Source organism: Chrysemys picta, chromosome 12 (assembly GCF_011386835.1).
Source record: "Chrysemys picta bellii isolate R12L10 chromosome 12, ASM1138683v2, whole genome shotgun sequence".
Lineage (NCBI taxonomy): Eukaryota > Metazoa > Chordata > Testudines > Emydidae > Chrysemys > Chrysemys picta.
Window position 1 is genome coordinate 27,474,223 of NC_088802.1, and position 19,907 is coordinate 27,494,129.

Consider the following 19,907-nt stretch of genomic DNA (forward strand, 5'->3'; position numbering starts at 1 on the left):
GCCAGCCTATCTGTGCTGCCTGGCCGGTGCTGCTTGGGGCTCCAGCAGTGATTTAAAAGGGCCTGGGGCTCTGGCCGCTGCTGATCACCGTCCCCAGGTCAGCTGCCCCTTTTGGTCCCCCCAGCACTTTAATGTCGGCTGCATAGGGGCCAGTACCAGCTTCTTACCAGTGTGCCATACCTGCCTACTTTCACCCCTGGATGAGTTTATGATGACCAGGAGAACTGCATGGTGAATTGCCTGCTGGGTGTGAAAGTTGCAGGCCTCTTGAGACATCTAGACAAACTTACATGCAGTGCTGGGGAGGAGCTGGTGGTCATGGTACATGTAGGTACCAGTGACATTGGGAAAGATTGGATAGATGCCCTCGAGGCCAGATTTAGCTGCTAGGTAAGAGATTAAAGTCTAGGACCTCCATGTAGCATTCTCATTCCAGTTCCATGAGCAGGGCCAGTTAGACAGCAGAACTGCTGAAACTCAATGCATGGATGAGACAATGGTATTGTGAAGAGGGATTTGGCACAGGTGGTGTTCTCATTGACCCTTCCCGTCAGGGGTAGGCCCCAGACACAGACAAACACATATTGGAGGTGAATGCATGGACTGTGTTGCCAGGAGGGTTTCGGATTCCTCGACCATTGAATGCTGTTTCAAGAAGAAGGACTGCTGAGCAGTGATGGGGTTCTTTTATCAAGGAAGGGGAAGAGTATCTTCACCTACAGATTGGCTAATCTAGCTGTAAACTGGGCTTGATGGGTGCAGGAGACAAAAGCCAGAGGTAAGTCTAGAACATGGAGACCTACATGAAAATATCAAATCTGGGGGGAACATGGGCAATCACAGCAGGGATAAAGGAGAGACAAGGCAATATAGAGGGGAAAACTAATGAACATCTTAGATGTCTGCTTATTAATGCAAGAAGTATGGAGAATGAATAGGAAGAACTAGAAATACTAGTGAATATCACATTTATGACATAATTGGCATCACAGATCATAATTCACATGACTAGAATATTGGTATAGAAGGGTACAGCTTGTTCAGGAAGTCTACTATAGACCAACCAGGAAGAAGAGGTGGATGAGGCTTTTTTTAAACTAGCAAAACAATCCAAAGCACAAGAGTTGGTAGTGATGGGGGATTTCAACTACCCAGATATCTGTTGGAAAAATAATACAGTAGAGCACAGATTATCCAACCCGTTCTGGGAATGCATTGGAGACAACTTCTTTTATTCCAGAAGGTGGAGAAAGCAACTAAGGGAGAGGCTGTTCTAGATTTGATTCTGACAAAGGAGGAAATGGTTGAGAATTTAAAGGTGGAAGGCAGCTTGGGTGAAAGTGATCATGAAATGATAGAGTTCATGATTCTAAGTAAGAGGGAAAACTGCAGAATAAAGACAATGGACTTCAAGAAGGCTGGCTTTAGCAAAGAGAATTGGCAGGTAAGATCCTATGGAAAGCAAGTCTAAGGGAAAAAAGACTTCAGGAGAGTTGGCAGTTTTTAAGAGTCATTATTATGATCACAAGAGCAAACTATCCCAATGCATAGGACAATGGTAAAAGACCACCCTGGCTTAACCTGAAACTCAAAAAAAAAAAAAAAAAAAAAAAAAAGAAAGTAAAAACTAAGACAAATTATGAAGACTGAATATTAAAAAACCACCAGCAACAGAATAATGTAAGGACAAAATTAGAAAGTCCAAGGCACAAAACAACATTTAATTAACTAGGTCCACAAAGGGTAACAAGAAAACGTTTCACAATTACATTAGAAGCAGGAGGAAGACAAACACATATTGGAGGTGAATGCATGGACTGTGTTGCCAGGAGGAAGACCAAGGACAGAGTAGGCCCATTACTCAATGAGGAGGGAAAAGACAAAAATAGAAAACACAGCAAAGGCCAAGGTGTTAAATGCCTTTTTTTGTTTGTTTCACTTTCACCAAAAAGGTTAGCAGTGATCGACTAACATAGTGAATATCAGTATAAATGGGGTAGAATCTGAGGCTAAAATAGGAAAAGAACAAATTAAAAATTACTTAGACAAGTTCAATATCCTCACAGCGGCAGGGCCTGATGAAATACATCCTAGAATACTTAAAGAACCTGCTGAGGAGATCTCTGAGCCATTAGCAGTTATCTTTGAGAACTCATGGAGGACAGGAGAGATCCCAGAGGACTGGAATAGGGGAAATATTGTACCTATCTATAAAAAGAGGAATAAGGACAACCCAGGGAATTATAGACCAGTTAGCTTATCTTTGGTACCTGGAAAGATAATGGAGCAAATCACGTCCACTACTTTCCCCATATCCACAGAGCCAGTTATCTCATCATAGAAGGCAATCAGGTTGGTCAGGCATCACTTGCCCTTGGTGACTCCATGATGAATCCTTCTTTGACCGTGTAACAAGCCCAGGACCGGATTAACCTTTTGTGGGCCCCCATGGGGGGGCGGTTCTCAGAGCGAGGGGCCGGTTGGGGGCAATAAGGTGCAGCAGGAGTGGCCCCATGCAGCCCAGCACAAGGGCACTGTTTACAAACCCACAATTGCGAGACGCACACTGGCCCGCCCAGCCCTGCCAGCATGCCCCTTCCACACTGCCCCACTGCCCAGTGCCCTGCCCATATGCCCAGCACCCCCTCACCCAGATACCTCCTCCACAGTTCCCTATGCCCAATGCCCCTGGACCTGCTATGCCCAGCAACCCCTACCCAGAGACTCCTCCTGCTGACTTCCTACCACAACTGCACAGCACCCTGCACACCATGCCCCCTGCCCAGCTCCCCCACCCACAGATCCCCTACTGTCACAGTCCCACCATCACAGCTGTACAGTGCCCCATATTCCTGAGGGAATTCTGCATCAAATTCTGTGCATAATATTTTAAAATTCTGCAATTATTTTTTTTACAATAAATACATGTGAAAGCTCCACCATGGCAGTGGGGAACACAGGCCACTGGCTGCATGGAGGTGGAAGAATATCCTGCAGCCTCCCCCGCCCTGCCCCCCCCCCCCCCCCGCCAGGACAGGGACTTGGCAGTGAGACTGAATCTGACCCTGACACAGCACAAGGGCCATTCCTGCCACAGAAACACCCTGGGGCCCTGCTCCTTTGTGTAGGCACACCAGATGTGGGCAGGGAGGCTCAGCCTGGCAGCAGGATCCAAGTGCAGAGGGAGTTAGTGTGGGGGGATCCAGATGGGGGTAAGAGGGTTCAGTGTGGGGCAGTCTGGGTGCAGGCACCTCAGTAGAGGATCTGGATGCACAGGGAGATTCCAGGTGCAGGGGCAATGGGAGTCTGCAGGGGGGACCAAGTGAAAGTGGATGGAGCTCAGCAGAGGGGTGTCTGGGTGCAGGAGAGGTGGGGTTCATTTGGGTGGGGGTCAGTGGGGAGGGTGTCTGGGGGGCTCATCAGGGTGGTACAGATGCAGGGGAGGTGGGGCTTGTAAGGGTGAGGGTTTGATGGGCCTGCTTAACAGGGGAGCCCCAGCTTCTGCCAAGGGGATCCGCATGCTGGGCCCCCGCTTCCCCTATCCCCTTCTCTTCCCAATCCCATGCCCCTTCCCCACTGCTCCATCTCCTTCCCATCCCACCCCCTTCATTCCCCACTGCCTCTTTCCCCCTGCCCCCTTCTCTTCCCCGTCCCATGCCCTTTCCCAACTGCCCCATCTCCTCCCCATCATCCCCACTTCCTCTTCCTCCCACCTCCGCTTCCCCTATCCCCTTCTCTTCCCCCTCCCATGCCCCTTCCCCACTGTTCCATTTCCTCCCCACCCCACCCCCTTCCTTTCCCCCTGCCACTTCCCCCATCCCCTTCTCGTCCCCATCCCATCCCCTTCCCCACCACTCCATCATCTCCCCAGGCTTGACGGGCAGAGGGGAAACTGTCCACCAGCACGAGCCGGTGGAGCTGGTTGGGGCCAAGTTGCTCCACTTCCTGCCGCCCGGTGATTGCAGGGCGGGCCTGACCCCACACTCATGGGGCAGCGGGAAATGGAGTGACCTGGCCCCAGCCTGCTCCACTCTGCTCCCCTGGCTCCCAGCCTTGGGACTGGGGTATAGGGGGAACCTCCCCCCAGCACTCACCGGCGGAGCAGATTGGGGCCGGGTCGCTGCACTTACCGCTGCCCAGTGCATGCAGGGCAGGCCTGACTCCTGCTGCAGTCCTCAGGGGAAGGGGTAGGAAGAGGCGGGGCTGGGGCAGAGCAGGGGTGAGAGCAGCCGGCCAGGGGTGAGGGCTGGCCAGGGCCCCTTCTGATTGTGGGCCCAGCGTCATGGTAAACCTGGTACTGAACAAGCCTTGTGACTAGAGGAAAGCTGTAGATGTGATTTATTTCAACTTTAGTAAAGCTTTTGATACTGTCTCACATGACTGTCTCATAAACAATCTAGGGAAATATAGCCTAGATGAACCTACTGTAAGGCGGGTGCACAACTAGTTGGAAAACTGTACTCAGAGATTAGTTGTCAATGGTTCACTGTCAAGCTGAAAGGGCATATTGAGTGGGGTCCTGCTGGGATTGGTTCTGGTTTTGTTCAATATCTTCATAAATGATTTGGATAATGGCATAGAGAGTACACTTATAAAGTTTGTGGATGATATCAAGCTGGGAGAGGTAAATAGTGCTTTGGAGGACAGGATTAGAATCCAAAATGACATTGACAAACTGGATAAATGGTCTGAAATAAATAGGATGAAATTCAATAAGCACAAATGCAAAGTACTCCACTTAGGAAGGAATAATCAATTGGACAAATTCAAAATGGGAAATGACTGCCTAGGAAGGACTACTGCAGAAAAGAATCTGCGGGTTACAGTTTATCACAAACTAAATATGAGTCAACAATGTAATACTGTTGCAAAAAAACCCATCATTCTGGGATGTATTAGCAGGAGTATTGTAAATGAGACACACAAAAATAATTCTTCCACTTCTACTCAGTAGTAATAAGGCCTCAACTGGTATACTGTGTCCAGTTCTGGGCACCACACTTTGGAAAAGATGTGGACAAATTGAAGAGGGTCGAGAGGAGAGCCACAAAAATGATTAAAGGTCTAGGAAACATGACCTATGAGGAAAGATTGAAAAAACTCAGTGTATTTAGTCTGGATGAAGAAGACTGAGGGGTGATATAATAGTTTTCAAGTATCAGGGGGGTAGTCGTGCATCTGAAGAAGTGAGGTTCTTACCCACGAAAGCTTATGCTCTCAATACTTCTGTTAGTCTTAAAGGTGCCACAGGACCCTCTGTTGCTTTTTAATAGTTTTCAAGTTCACCAAAGGTTGTTTTAAAGAGGAGGGTGATAAATTGCTCTCCATATCCAGTAAGGACAGGACAAGAATTAATAGGCTTAAACTGAAGCAAGGGAGATTTAGGTTAGACGTTAGGAAAAACTTCCTAACTGTAAGGGCAGATAAGCACGGGAACAAATTACCTACAAAGGTTGTGAAATCTCCATCATTGGAGGTTTTTAAGAACAGGTTAGATGGAAACCTGTCAGGGATGGTTTAAATAATATGGAGTGCTACCTCAGTTCAGGGGACTGGACTAGATGACCTATTGAAGTCCCTTCCTGTTCTACATTTCTATGATTCTATGCAAAAACTGAAAAAATCATAGAGGAGTTTTTAAAATATGGGCCCAGGGGAAAACTGACAGTGTGGAGGAACATAGGTGCTAATTCTGTGGGTGCTCAGGGGCTGGAGCACCCATGGGAAAAAAAATAGCAGGTGCTCAGCCCCCACCAGCCACAGTTGTTTGGTGGTGTTCCCAATCAGCTGTTTGGAGGTGCCACCAAACAGCTGATCAGAGGTGCTGCCAAACAGCTGATCAGAGGCGCTGCCAAACAGCTGTTTGGCGGCGGGGGGAGGGCGGAGACCAGCGAGCAGTGGGTGGGGAAGGGCCTCGGGGAGGGGGTAAGCGGGGGCGGGAAGAGGCGGAGTGGGGGGAGGATCTTGGGGGAGAGGGTGGAGTGGGGGTGGGACCCCATGGCAGAGCAGGGGACAAGAAAAACTCAGCCCCTATGTGGAGGAGCACATGGTTCATAGATAAATCACTTAGGGGATGATTTATGAAAGGGGATACTCTATATCCTAGTAAAGAGGAGTGAGTGGATAAAAGTTGATAAAAAGTACAGGTAGGAACTGAAGAGAAACAGTCAAATGAAAAAGAGTTCCATTCAATTACATCACGTGAAGGCAGACAATTAAATACTGACAAATTGTATAAGTTCTTGTATGCAAATACAAGAAGTCTAAATACTAAGATGGGTGAACTTGAGTGCCTGATGTTAAATGAGAATATTGATATAATAGGCATCACAGAATCTTGGTGGAACAATAATCAATGGGGCATGGTACAATATTAGGGTACAAAATATATAGGAATGACAGAGTAGGTTCAGCTGGTGGAGCAGTGGCACTGTATGTGAAAGAAAGCATAGAGTCAAATATAATAACAATCTTAAATGAATCAGACTGTATGATAGAATCTCTATGGATAGAAATTCCACACTGGAATAATAAGAGCATGGCAATAGGAATATACTACTGAACACCTGACCAGAATGGTGATGGTGGTTCTGAAATGCTCTGGGAGATTAGAGAGGCTAGAAAAAAAGAAAACCAAAAATAATGAGGGATTTCAACTATTTCCATATTGACTGGGAACTTGTCACCTCAGGATGGGATGCAGAGATAAAATTTCTAGACACCATTCATAGAATATCAGGGTTGGAAGGGACCTCAGGAGATCATCTAGTCCAACCCCCTGCTCTAAGCAAGACCAATCCCCAGACAGATTTTTGTCCCAGATCCCTAATTGAACTCACAACCCTCTGTTTAGCGGGCCAATGCTCAAACCACTGAGCTATCCCTCCCCCAATATTAATGACTGCTTCTTAGAGCAGCTACTCCTGGAACCCACGGAAAGCCAACCCCTACTGAGGAAAATAGAAGGAGCATAAACTCTGGAAAGTCAGATATAATTAGGCAGGATGAAAAAGAATGTGAAGAACAACTAGCAAAAGACACAAAAACTAACAGCAAATGTTTTTTAAGTACATCATCAGCGGGAAGCTTAACATACAATCAGTGGGGCACTGGACGATCAAGATGCTAACGGAGCACTCAAGGAAGACAAGGCTGTTGCAGAGAAGCTAAATGAATTCTTTGCACTGGTCTTTACTGCAGAGGATATGCGGGAGATTCCCACATCTGAGCCATTCTTTTTAGATGACAGATATGAGAATCTGTGTTTACTGTTGCTAAGCAATCAGTTCCACCTTGTATTTGTGACACTCTCAGTACATTTCCAAGAGCTGAAAAAGAGCTCTGCGGAAGCCCAAAAGTTTGTCTCTCTCACAACCAGAAGTTGGTCCAATAGAAGATATCACCTCACTGACCTTGTCTCCCAAATGGGACCAACACATTTACAAGAACACTGCATACATCTTAGGGTATGTCTACACTACGAAATTAGTTCGAATTTATAGAAGCCGGTTTTATTGAAATCGATTGTATACAGCCGATTGTGTGTGTCCACACAATAAAATGCTCTAGGTGCTCTAGTCGGCGGACCGCGTCCACAGTACAAGGCTAGCGTTGCCTTCCGGAGCATTGCACTATGGGTAGCTATCCCACAGCTATCCCACAGTTCCCGCAGTTTCCGCCGCCCCTTTGAATTCTGGGTTGAGATCCCAATGCCCGGATGATGCAAAACAGTGTCGCGGGCGGTTCTGGGTACATGTCGTCAGGCCCCTCCCTCCCCCGTCACAGCAACGGCAGACAATAGATTCGCGCCTCTTTACCTGGGTTACCTGGGTTACCTGTGCAGACAACATGGAGCCCGCTCAGCTGAGCTCACCGTCACCATATGTCCTCTGGGTGCCGGCAGACGTGGGACTGCATTGCTACACAGCAGCAGCTGCTAACTGCCTTTTGGCGGTAGACGGTGCACTGACTATTAGCCGTCCTATTACAAGTCGGGTCATCGCACGTTAGCAGAGTCTTCCCCGAGCAGCCGATTGTGCAATAGGCCTGAAGACCATCGTCATACGCCGCCCCGTATTTGCTGCCAAGCACCCAGAAAGATGCCGAGGGCTATCAGTCACGCTGCACCGTCGTCTTAAGATGTAAAAAATAGATTTGCTCTGTATTCATTTGCTTCCCCGTCCCTCCGTCAAATCAACGGCCTGCTAAGCCCAGGGTTTTCAGTTTAATCTTTGGTGGGGACCATTCTGTGTGACAGTTGTTTGTGTTTCTCCCTGATGCACAGCCACCGTTCTTGATTTTAATTCCCTGTGCCTGTACGCCATGTCGTCACTCGGCCCGCCCTCCCTCCTTCCCCTAGTCCGTCAGATACTACGTTTGCGCCACAGCTCAGAGAGCCGAGAAGCGGTTCGTGCCTTTTCTTTGAATTCTGGGTTGAGATCCCAATGCCCGGATGATGCAAAACAGTGTCGCGGGCGGTTCTGGGTACATGTCGTCAGGCCCCTCCCCCCTCGTCACAGCAACGCAGACAATAGATTCGCGCCTTTTTACCTGGGTTACCTGTGCAGACAACATACCACGGCAAGCATGGAGCCCGCTCAGCTCAGCTGAGCTCACCGTCACCATATGTCCTCTGGGTGCCGGCAGACGTGGGACTGCATTGCTACACAGCAGCAGCTGCTAACTGCCTTTTGGCGATAGACGGTGTAGCATGAGAGATAGTCGTGGGGCTGGCAGCCGTAGGCGATGGTATATTATGACTGGTACCCATCGTCGTCGTATTGGTGTGGCTGTCAATCATGGCCACCTGGGCAGACATGCTACTGTTTCGATGATGATGGCTACCAGTCGTAATATACTATTTTCTGCCAATTGCCCAGTATTGTCTGCTAAGCACCCAGAAGAGGCCGAGGGCGATGCTGGGTGCTGGCGGACGTGGGGCTGGCAGACGTGGGGCTGCATTGCTACACAGCAGCAGCCCCTTGCCTTTTGGCAGATGATGGTATTTTATGATTGGTATCCGTCATCATCGTACTGGAGAGGCTATCACTCATGCTGCACCGTCGGCTGCCAGCTTAAGATGTAAAAAATAGATTTGTTCTGTATTCATTTGCTTCCCCTTCCTCCGTGAAATCAATGGCCTGCTAAGCCCAGGGTTTTCAGTTTAATCTTTGGGGGGACCATTCTGTGTGACAGTTGTTTGTGTTTCTCCCTGATGCACAGCCACCTTTCTTGATTTTAATTCCCTGTTCCTGTACCTGTACGCCATGTCGTCACTCGGCCCTCCCTCCCTCCCGCCCTCCCTCCTTCTCCTGGTCCATCAGATACTACTTTCGCGCCTTTTTTCTGACCAGGCGCCATAGCTAGCACTGGGATCATGGAGCCCGCTCAGATCACCGCGGCAATTATGAGCACTATGAACACCACGCGCATTGTCCTGGAGTATATGCAGAGCCAGGACATGCCAAGGCGAAACCCGGACCAGGCGAGGAGGCGATTGCAGCGCGGCGACGAGAGTGATGAGGAAATTGACATGGACATAGACCTCTCACAAGGCACAGGCCCCAGCAATGTGGAAATCATGGTGTCACTGGGGCAGGTTGATGCCGTGGAACGCCGATTCTGGGCCCGGGAAACAAGCACAGACTGGTGGGACCGCATCGTGCTGCAGGTATGGGACGATTCCCAGTGGCTGTGAAACTTTCGCATGCGTAAGGGCACTTTCATGGAACTTTGTGACTTGCTTTCCCCTGCCATTAAACGCCAGGATACCAAGATGAGAGCAGCCCTCACAGTTGAGAAGCGAGTGGCGATAGCCCTGTGGAAGCTTGCAACGCCAGACAGCTACCGGTCAGTCGGGAATCAATTTGGAGTGGGCAAATCTACGGTGGGGGCTGCTGTGATCCAATTTGCCAGGGCAATGAAAGACCTGGTGATAGCAAGGGTAGTGACTCTGGGCAACGTGCAGTCAATAGTGGATGGTTTTGCTGAAATGGGATTCCCAAACTGTGGCGGGGCCATAGACGGAACCCATATCCCTATCTTGTCACCGGAGCACCAAGCCACCGACTACGTAAACCGCAAGGGGTACTTTTCAATGCTGCTGCAAGCCCTGGTGGATCACAAGGGACGTTTCACCAACATCAACGTGGGATGGCCGGGAAAGGTACATGATGCTCGTGTCTTCAGGAACTCTGCTCTGTTTCGAAAGCTGGAGGAAGGGACTTTCTTCCCGGACCAGAAAGTGACCATTGGGGATGTTGAAATGCCTATCGTGATCCTTGGGGACCCAGCCTACCCCTTAATGCCATGGCTCATGAAGCCATACACAGGCAGCCTGGACAGGAGTCAGGACCTGTTCAACTACAGGCTGAGAAAGTGCCGAATGGTGGTGGAATGTGCATTTGGACGTTTAAAACCGCGCTGGCACAGCTTACTGACTCGCTCAGACCTCAGCGAAAAGAATATCCCCATTGTTATTGCTGCTTGCTGTGCGCTCCACAATATCTGTGAGAGTAAGGGGGAGACCTTTATGGCGGGGTGGGAGGTTGAGGTAACTCGCCTGGCCGCTGATTACGCGCAGCCAGACACCAGGGCGGTTAGAGGAGCACAGCAGGGCGCGGTGCGCATCAGAGAAGCTTTGAAAACGAGTTTTGTGACTGGCCAGGCTACTGTGTGAAACTTCTGTTTGTTTCTCCTTGATGAGCCCTCCAAACCCCCCCCTCCCCCCCGACCCGGTTCACTCTACTTCCCTGTAAACCAACCACCCCACCCCACCCTCCCGCTTGCAGAGGCAATAAAGTCATTTTTTTTAACATTCATGCATTCTTTATTAGTTCCTTACAGAGGTAGGGGGATAATTGCCAAGGTAGCCTGGGATGGGTGGGGGAGGAGGGATGGAAAAGGACACACTGCATTTTAAAACTTTAAGTCTTATTGAAGGCCAGCCTTCTGATGCTTGGGTGATCATCTGGGGTGGAGTGACTGGGTGGACGGAGGCCCCCCCACCGTGTTCTTGGGCGTCTTGGTGAGGAGGCTATGGAACTTGGGGAGGAGGGCTGTTGGTTACACAGGGGCTGTAGCGGCGGTCTCTGCTCCTGCTGCCTTTCCTGCAACTCAACCATATGCTCGAGCATATCAGTTTGATGCTCCAGCAGACGGAGCATTGCCTCTTGCCGTCTGTCTGCAAGCTGACGCCACCTATCGTCTTCAGCCCGCTACTTGCTCTGTTCATCCCGCGATTCAGCCCGCCACCTCTCCTCTCGTTCATATTGGGCTTTTCTCATCTCCGACATTGACTGCCTCCACGCATTCTGCTGTGCTCTATCAGCGTGGGCGGACATCTGCAGCTCCGTGAACATCTCGTCCCTCGTCCTACGTTTTCTCTTTCTAATGTTCACGAGCCTCTGCGAAGGAGAAACATTTGCAGCTGGCGGAGGAGAAGGGAGAGGTGGTTAAAAAAGACACATTTTAGAGAACAATGGGTACACTCTTTCATTACAAGGTCGCATATTTCGGCTTGCAGGCAGCCATCGTAGGCAACAGTGTTTTGGCTTTTTTAACCTTCTTAACATGCGGGAAAGGTTGCAAACAGCAGCGCATTTCCCATATCAAGGATGAATTGGGTTGTCCATTTAAAATGGGGTTTCAATGTAAAAGGAGGGGGCTGCGGTTTCCCGGTTAACATGCGGCACAAACACAAGTAACCCCCCCCCCCCACACACACACACACACGATTCTCTGGGATGATCACTTCACCCCTCCCCCCACCGCGTGGTTAACAGCGGGGAACATTTCTGGTCAGAAGAGCAGGAATGGGCGCCTCTGAATGTCCCCTTAATAAAATCACCCCATTTCAACTAGGAGAGCTTTCTGGAGATGTCCCTGGAGGATTTCCGCTCCATCCCCATACACGTTAACAGACTTTTCCAGTAGATGTACTGGCCGCGATTGCCAGGGCAAAGTAATCATTAAACACGCTTGCTTTTTTTTGGTAATGTTTACAAATATTTACAAAGTTACACTCACCAGAGGTCTCCTGTGTGCCCTGAGGGTCTTGGGTGAGTTCGGGGGTTACTGGTTCCAGGTCCAGGGTCACAAACATATCCTGGCTGTTGGGGAAACCGGTTTCTCCGCTTCCTTGCTGCTGTGAGCTACCTACAGTACCTCCATCGTCATCTTCCTCGTTCCCCGAACCGTCTTCCCTGTGTGTTTCTCCAGTGAGAGAGTCATAGCACACGGTTGGGGTAGTGGTGGCTGCACCCCCTAGGATCGCATGCAGCTCCGCGTAGTAGCGGCAAGTTTGCGGCTCTGCCCCGGACCTTCCGTTTGCTTCTCTGGCTTTGTGGTAAGCTTGCCGTAGCTCCTTAATTTTCACGCGGCACTGCTGTGTGTCCTTATTATGGCCTCGGTCCTTCATGGCCTTGGAGATCTTTTCTAATACTTTTCCATTTCTTTTACTGCTACGGAGTTCAGCTATCACTGCTTCATCTCCCCATATGGCGAGCAGATCTCGTACCTCCCGTTCGGTCCATGCTGGAGCTCTTTTGCGATCCTGGGAGGACTCCATCACGGTTACCTGTGCTGATGAGCTCTGCGGGGTCACCTGTGCTCTCCACGCTGGGCAAACAGGAAATGAAATTCAAACCTTCGCGGGTCTTTTCCTGTCTACCTCGTCAGTGCATCTGAGTTGAGAGTGCTGTCCAGAGCAGTCACAATGAAGCACTGTGGGATAGCTCCCGGAGGCCAATAACGTCGAATTCCGTCCACACTACCCCAATTCCGACCCGCAAAGACCGGTTTTATCGCTAATCCCCTCGTCAGAGGTGGTGTAAAGAAACCGGTTTAAAGGACCCTTTAAGTCGAAAGAAAGGGCTTCGTTGTGTGGACGTGTCCAGGCTTAATTCGGTTTAACGCTGCTAAAGTCGACCTAAACCCGTAGTGTAGACCAGGCCTTAGAGTTCTCAACCATGTTGCCTGTGATGGAATTTGGATCTACAAACTTTGCAATTCATCATCATCCTCTAGTGGACGCTGCAGGGAAAGCAGTTCTGAAATTTCAGTTGGAGGTTAATACCTTCTTACCAAGGTGTATGGCTGGTGAGACTTGAAATCTGGTTGGAAGCCAAATCTGAGTAATAGAATCATAGAATATCAGGACCAATCCCCAACTAAATCATCCCAGCCAGAGCTTTTGTCCAGCCTGACCTTAAAAACCTCTAAGGATGGAGATTCCACCACCTCCCTAGGTAACCCATTCCAGTGCTTCACCACCCTCCTAGTGAAAAGGTTTTTCCTAATATACAACCTAAACCTCCCCCACTGCAACTTGAGACCATTACTCCTTGTTCTGTCATCTGCTACCACTGAGAACAGTCTAGATCCATCCTCTTTGGAACCCCCTTTCAGATAGTTGAAAGCAGCTATCAAATCCCCCCTCATTCTTCTCTTCTGCAGACTAAATAATCCCAGTTCCCTCAGCCTTGCCTCATAAGTCATGTGCTCCAGCCCCCTAATAATTTTTGTTGCCCTCCGCTGGACTCTTTCCAATTTTTCCACATCCTTCTTGTAGTGTGGGGCCCAAAACTGGACACAGTACTCCAAATGAGGCCTCACCAATGTCGAATAGAGGGGAATGATCACGTCCCTCGATCTGCTGGCAATGCCCCTATTTATACAGCCCAAAATGCCGTTAGTCTTCTTGGCAACAAAGGCACACTGTTGACTCATATCCAGCTTTTAATACACTGTAACTCCTAGGTCCTTTTCTGCAGAACTGCTGCCTAGCCATTCAGTCCGTAGTTTGTAGCAGTGCATGGGATTCTTCTGTCCTAAGTGCAGGACTCTGCACTTGTCCTTGTTAAACCTCATCAGATTTCTTTTGGCCCAATCCTCTAATTTGTCTAGGTCCCTCTGTATCCTATCCCTACCCTCCAGTGTCTCTACCACTCCTCCCAGTTTAGTGTCATCTTCAAACTTGCTGAGAGTGCAGTCCACGCCATCCTCCAGATCATTAATGAAGATATTGAACAAAACCGGCCCCAGGATCAACCCTTGGGGCACTCTGCTTGATGCCGGCTGCCAACTAGACATGGAGCCATTGATCACTACCCGTTGAGCCCAATGATCTAGCCAGCTTTCTATCCACCTTATAGTCCATTCATCCAGCCCATACTTCTTTAACTTGCTGGCAAGAATACTGTGGGATACCATATCAAAAGCTTTGCTAAGGTCAAGGAATAACACGTCCACTGCTTTCCCCTCATCCACAAAGCCAATTATATCATCATAGAAGGCAATTAGGTTACTCAGGCACGACTTCCCCTTGGTGAATCCATGCTGACTGTTCCTGAGCACTTTCCTCTCCTCAAAGTGCTTCAGAATTGATTCCTTGAGGACCTGCTCCATGATTTTTCCAGGGACTGAGGTGAGGCTCACTGGCCTGTAGTTCCCTGGATCCTCCTTCTTCCCTTTTTTAAAGATGGGTACTACATTAGCCTTTTTCCAATCATCCGGGACCTCCCCCGATCGCCATGAGTTTTCAAAGATAATGGCCAACGGCTCTGCAATCACATCCGACCCCATGGACTTGTGCTCGTCCAGTTTTCCTAAATAGTCCTGAACCACTTCTTTCTCCACAGACAGCTGGTCACCTCCTCCCTATGCTGTGCTGCCCAGTGCAGTAGTCTGGGAGCTGACCTTGTTTGTGAAGACAGAGGCAAAAAAAGCATTGAGTACATTAGCTTTTTCCACATCCTCTGTCACTAGGTTGCCTCCCTCATTCAGTAAGGGGCCCACACTTTCCTTGACTTTTTTCTTGTTGCTAACATACCTGAAGAAACCCTTCTTGTTACTCTTAACATCTCTTGCTAACTGCAACTCCAAGTGTGATCTGGCCTTCCTGATCTCACTCCTGCATGCCTGAGCAATATTTATACTCCTTCCTGGTCATTTGTCCAATCTTCCACTTCTTATAAGCTTCATTTTTGTGTTTAAGATCAGCAAGGATTTCACTGTTAAGCCAAGCCGGTAGCCTGCCATATTTACTATTCTTTCTACACATCAGGATGGTTTGTTCCTGCAACCTCAGTAAGGATTCTTTAAAATACAGCTAGCTCTCCTGGACTCCTTTCCCCCTCATGTTATTCTCCCATGGGATCCTGCCCATCAGTTCCCTGAAGGAGTCAAAGTCTGCTTTTCTGAAGTCCAGGGTCCGTATTCTGCTGCTCTCCTTTCTTCCTTGTGTCAGGATCCTGAACTCGACCATCTCATGGTCACAGGCTCCCAGGTTCCATCCACTTTTGCTTCCCCTACTAATTCTTCCCTGTTTGTGAGCAGCAGGTCAAGAAGAGCTCTGCCCCTAGTTGGTTCCTCCAGCACTTGCACCAGGAAATTGTCCCCTACTTTCCAAAAACTTCCTGGATTGTCTGTGCACCACTGTATTGCTCTCCCAGCAGATATTGGGGTGATTGAAGTCCCCCATGAGAACCAGGGCCTGTGATCTAGTAACTTCTGTTAGTTACCGGAAGAAAGCCTCGTCCACCTCATCCCCCTGGTCTGGTGGTTTATAGCAGACTCCCACCACGACACTACCCTTGTTGCTCACACTTCTAAACTTAATCCAGAGACACTCAGGTTTTTCTGCAGTTTCATACTGGAGTTCTGAGCAGCCATACTGCTCTCTTACATACAATGCAACTCCCCCACCTTTTCTGCCCTGCCTGTCCTTCCTGAACAGTTTATATGCATCCATGACAGTACTCCAGTAATGTGAGTTATCCCACCAAGTCTTTGTCATTCCAATCACATCATCCTTGACTGTGCCAGGACTTCCAGTTCTCCCTGCTTGTTTCCCAGGCTTCTTGCATTTGTCCCCTAGAACTTGGTCATCAAAGCCCAACACCCACGTGATTCCTCTTTCTGCTGATTCTCATCTAGGCTGCAAAAGCATCTGGATGCCATCACTGCCCATCTCATGGGAAAGAGGTTTGAGAACATCAGTTCCCTAACTTGCTGTATATGAAGCCACAAAACTAAGTCACTGAACTGCCTTGTACTCCAGCTAACATCATGTGGGTACTGAAGACCTTGATCTTATACACTTTAAATAGCAGGCACTATGCAGGTGCTCAAAGATCAGAAGGTGCCTAAGTATTGGCAGAATAGCTGCTGAGAATGAGAAAGGAAGGAGGGTCCAGTGATTAGAGCACTAGCTTAGGACCCTCCACCTGCTCCACCACGGGCTGCCTGTGCAAACTTGGATAAATCACTTTGGCCCAGGTCTTCAAAGGTATATAGGTGTCTAACTCACATTGAAATCATTGGCCTTCTGCAGATTTCAGTAGGAGTTTGATACCTAAATGCCATTGAGGATCTGGGCATTAATTTCCCAGTGTTTCAGCTCCCAATTTGTAACACAAGGATAATAGTACTTCCCTACCTCACAACCTTATGAAGACACATGTATTAAAGATTGTGAGCTGCTCAGCTACTGCAGTACTGGAGGCGGTATAAGTACCTAGCAACCTCACTAAAAATGGTGTAGCATGGATACAGCGGTGTGGGGTTCCGCACAAGCTGCCCCAGGTATATATCCGCTAATGTAGCCCCCGCTGCCATGTCCTCATTGCAATCTTTAGCAAGTTAACCTGATTAAAACTAGAGCAGGTCTGCACAAGCTTCAAATCATGCCTCCTGCTGCAGCGTAGACAGGCCTGAAGATTTGGAAGGTGCTAGTGTAGACAAGGCAGTGTGCTTTTAAGGCACAAAATGTAACCCTTCTGCCTCGTGATATAAGCTGGATTCAAATATATAGCGTTTCCTCTTAAAAATAACCAACACAATGACTCAAGCCCTCACCCAGAAACTTGAGAAAACAAAATATCTCCCTGGGCACCCTTAGCTTTGCTTTGGCAAGCACTGAATCTATGTATAAAACAAAGAAAACAATATTAAGGGGAAACAGAACACAGTGTTAATTTGGGAATACACAACAATAAATCAACCATATATTTATATGAATTAATAAATATAACAGCCACCCCTGCAGTGCCTTGGGCAGTAGTCCTTTGCCTCAGTTTCCCCACCAGCTGGGGTGAATATCCAGGGGACAAATGTCCCTTTGGCACCTCATTTTAACTTGCTCACCCTTCTCTTATGGAGCAACCCACACAAGGCTGGTTGTCAGCGATTAGTGAAGCACACTGCCTTGTCTGCATTACTCTGTTAACACGTGTTAGCTAACACCTTCAAAACCCTCATCTAGACAAAGCCTAAAAGTGTTGGAGTAGATTGTGTACCATCAGAAGCAACTCCAGCTAGGCTAAGGACTGGAACCCATCTGCCCTATGGGTGGATGGATGTTTTGTTGGCTTCCAAATTAGCTAATTAAATATAAATGAGTTTGTAAAGTGTAAAAAATGTTGTACGATGAGTGGGAGCAGAGAAAGAGGAGCAGGTTCCAGCAAGGTATATACTGCTGATGGTCTACAGACGCTGAGGTGGGAGGATGTTAGCTTGCGGGGGGCTACCCGATATTGCTGCATGGGGAGGAACAGTCAAGGATGAGCTTGGAACACGGTCTCTCACCATATGTGGAATAAATCCTTGTTCCTTGCAGCCCTGCCTGCTTAGTTACATGGACTGTTGCTAAGGAAAGGGGAATGTGGCTCACTCTGTCTACTCAGCATACCGGAGTTGAGCTTCCTGAGTCAGACGCTGCTGCTGAGTGCCTCCGTTGCGACCCGGAAGGAAGCCTGGACTGATCAGCTCAGCTGCTGCCCAGACCCCCTCTGTGCCCAGTTGGGGAGGCCCCTGGGGCAGCCCCGAGCTATGCCGACACCAGCCCCTGAGCCGGAGCCTGCAGGTGAGGGGACAGACCCGGGGGAACGGGCTGGGGCCGGGCAGGGAAGTGACTCTGCACCAACGGCCCCTCCTCGCCCCAGCTCTGCTCCCGTGGGCGGGGTCTGCGAGTTCCAGAGCTGCTGCCCTCCCTCACCCCCGCCCCTCGCTCTGCCCCCCTGAGCGCCTGCAGGAGCCGAGCCAGCTCTGGGAGAGCGAACGCCTCGGGCCCGGCCAGGGACCGAGTCTCCCAGCCCGAGAGGAGGGGGCGGGAGGGAGACAGGGATAGAGACTTGAAGGGGCAGCAGGAGCAATCAGTGGGGAGGGAGATTCCCGGCTCCCAGGGCCCGATTAACTTTTTGTGGGCCCAGCACTAAACATATTTGTGGGCCCCCATTGGGGAAATAGGGCATGTGATGGAGGACGATCCACAGAGGGAGGGGCCGGTTGGGGGCAATGAGGCGCAGTGCAGCGGGAGTGGCCCCATTCAGCCCAGCACAAGGGCACTGTTTACAAACCCACAACTGCTAGATGCACGCTGGCCTGCCCAACCCTTTACTGCCAGTGTGCCCCTTCCACACTGCCCAATGCCCTCCCCTTATGTCCAGCGCCCCCTTGCCCAGAGACCTCCCCCACAGATCTCTATGCCCAGTGTCCCCTCGTCCGGAGACCTCCCCACAGATCTCTATGCCCATTGCCCCCTCGCCCAGAGAACTCCCCCACAGATCTCTATGCTCAGCACCCCCTGCCCAGAGACCCCCTCCCACAACTGCACAGCACCCTGCACACAATACCCCGTGCCCAGCTCACCCACCCACAGATCCCCTACTGTCCAGCACCCCCTTCACAGTCCCACCATCACAGCTGTACAGTGCCCCATATTCCTGATAGAATTCTGCATCAAATTCTGTGCATAATATTTTAAAATTTTGCAATTATTTTTTTTACAATCAATAAGTGTGGAAACTCCACCATGGCAGTGGGGAGCACAGGCCACTGACTGCATGGAGGTGGGAGAATACCCTACAGCCTCCCCAGCCCCCCAGGGACAGGGACTTGGCAGTGAGGCTGAACCTGACACAGCACAAGGGCCAGGCCTGCCACAGAAACACCCTGTGGCCCTGCCCCTTTTGTGCCAGGCACACCAGATGTGAGCAGGGAGGCTCAGCCTGGCAGCAGGATCCAAGGGCAGAGGGACTTAGTGTGGGGGGATCCAGATGGGGGTAAGAGGGTTCAGTGTGGGGCAGTCTGGGTGCAGGCAGCTCAGTGGGGTATCTGGATGCACAGGGAGGTTCCAGGTGCAGGGGCAATGGGAGTCTCCAGGGGGGACCAAGTGAAAGTGGTTGGAGCTCAGCAGAGGGGTGTCTGAGTGCAGGAGAGGTGGGGTTCATTTGGGTGGGGGTCCAGGTGTAGGAGGTTTGGGCTCAGTGGAGAGGGTGTCTAGGGGGGCTCATCAGGGTGGTACAGATGCAGGAGAGGTGGGGCTTGTCAGGGTGAGGGTTTGATGGGCCTGCTTAACAGGGGAGCCCCAGCTTCTGCCAAGGGGATCTGCATGCTGGGCCCCCGCTTCCCCTATCCCCTTCTCTTCCCCATCCCATGCCCCTTCCCCACCGCTCCATCTTCTCCCCAGGCTTGGGGGGCAGAGGGGAAACTGCCCCCCAGCACAAGCCGGCAGAGCAGGTTGGGGCCAGGTTGCTACACTTCCTGCCACCCGACCCCGCACTTACGGGGCAGCGGGAAATGGAGTGACCCGGCCCCAACCTGCTCCGCTCTGCTCCCCTGGCTTTGAATGGCTATGTTAGATCTTAGATTATTGAATGGCTATCTTAGATTATTAGGGTTGGAAGGGACCTCAGGAGATCATCTAGTCCAACCCCCTGCTCAAAGCAGGATCAATCCCCAACTAAATCCCCAAATGGCCCCCTCAAGGATTGAACTCACAACCCTGGGTTTAGCAGGCCAACGCTCAAACCACTGAGCTATCCCTCCCCCCAGGCTATCTTCAAGTGATCCATTCCCTGTCACCCATTCCCAGCTTCTGGCAAACAGAGGCTAGGGACACCATCCCT

General features: G+C 50.0%; 2 protein-coding genes across 3 annotated transcripts in view; one reads left to right on the forward strand and one right to left on the reverse strand.

The window, feature by feature from the left end:
- LOC135974449 (myb/SANT-like DNA-binding domain-containing protein 2) overlaps nucleotides 1–17,828 on the reverse strand; it is a 103,585-nt gene extending 85,757 nt beyond the window's left edge. The window contains exons 1-3 of one of the 2 annotated variants that reach the window (XM_065562608.1): nucleotides 17,690–17,828; nucleotides 12,028–13,129; nucleotides 9,745–11,428 (exon numbers count right to left, since the gene is read on the reverse strand). In XM_065562608.1, the coding sequence (XP_065418680.1) occupies nucleotides 11,217–11,428; nucleotides 12,028–12,568 (753 nt within the window). In that variant the 5' untranslated portion in view covers nucleotides 12,569–13,129; nucleotides 17,690–17,828 and the 3' untranslated portion in view covers nucleotides 9,745–11,216. Of the gene's footprint in view, nucleotides 1–9,744; nucleotides 11,429–12,027; nucleotides 13,130–17,689 lie in introns of those variants that run through there. The other variant, XM_065562607.1, reaches the window with a different exon arrangement.
- LOC101943197 (zinc finger protein 271-like) overlaps nucleotides 17,732–19,907 on the forward strand; it is a 43,976-nt gene continuing 41,800 nt past the window's right edge. Inside the window, exon 1 of the mRNA XM_065562974.1 lies at nucleotides 17,732–17,863. Within this exon, the coding sequence (XP_065419046.1) occupies nucleotides 17,830–17,863 (34 nt within the window). The 5' untranslated portion in view covers nucleotides 17,732–17,829. The remainder of the gene's footprint in view (nucleotides 17,864–19,907) is intronic.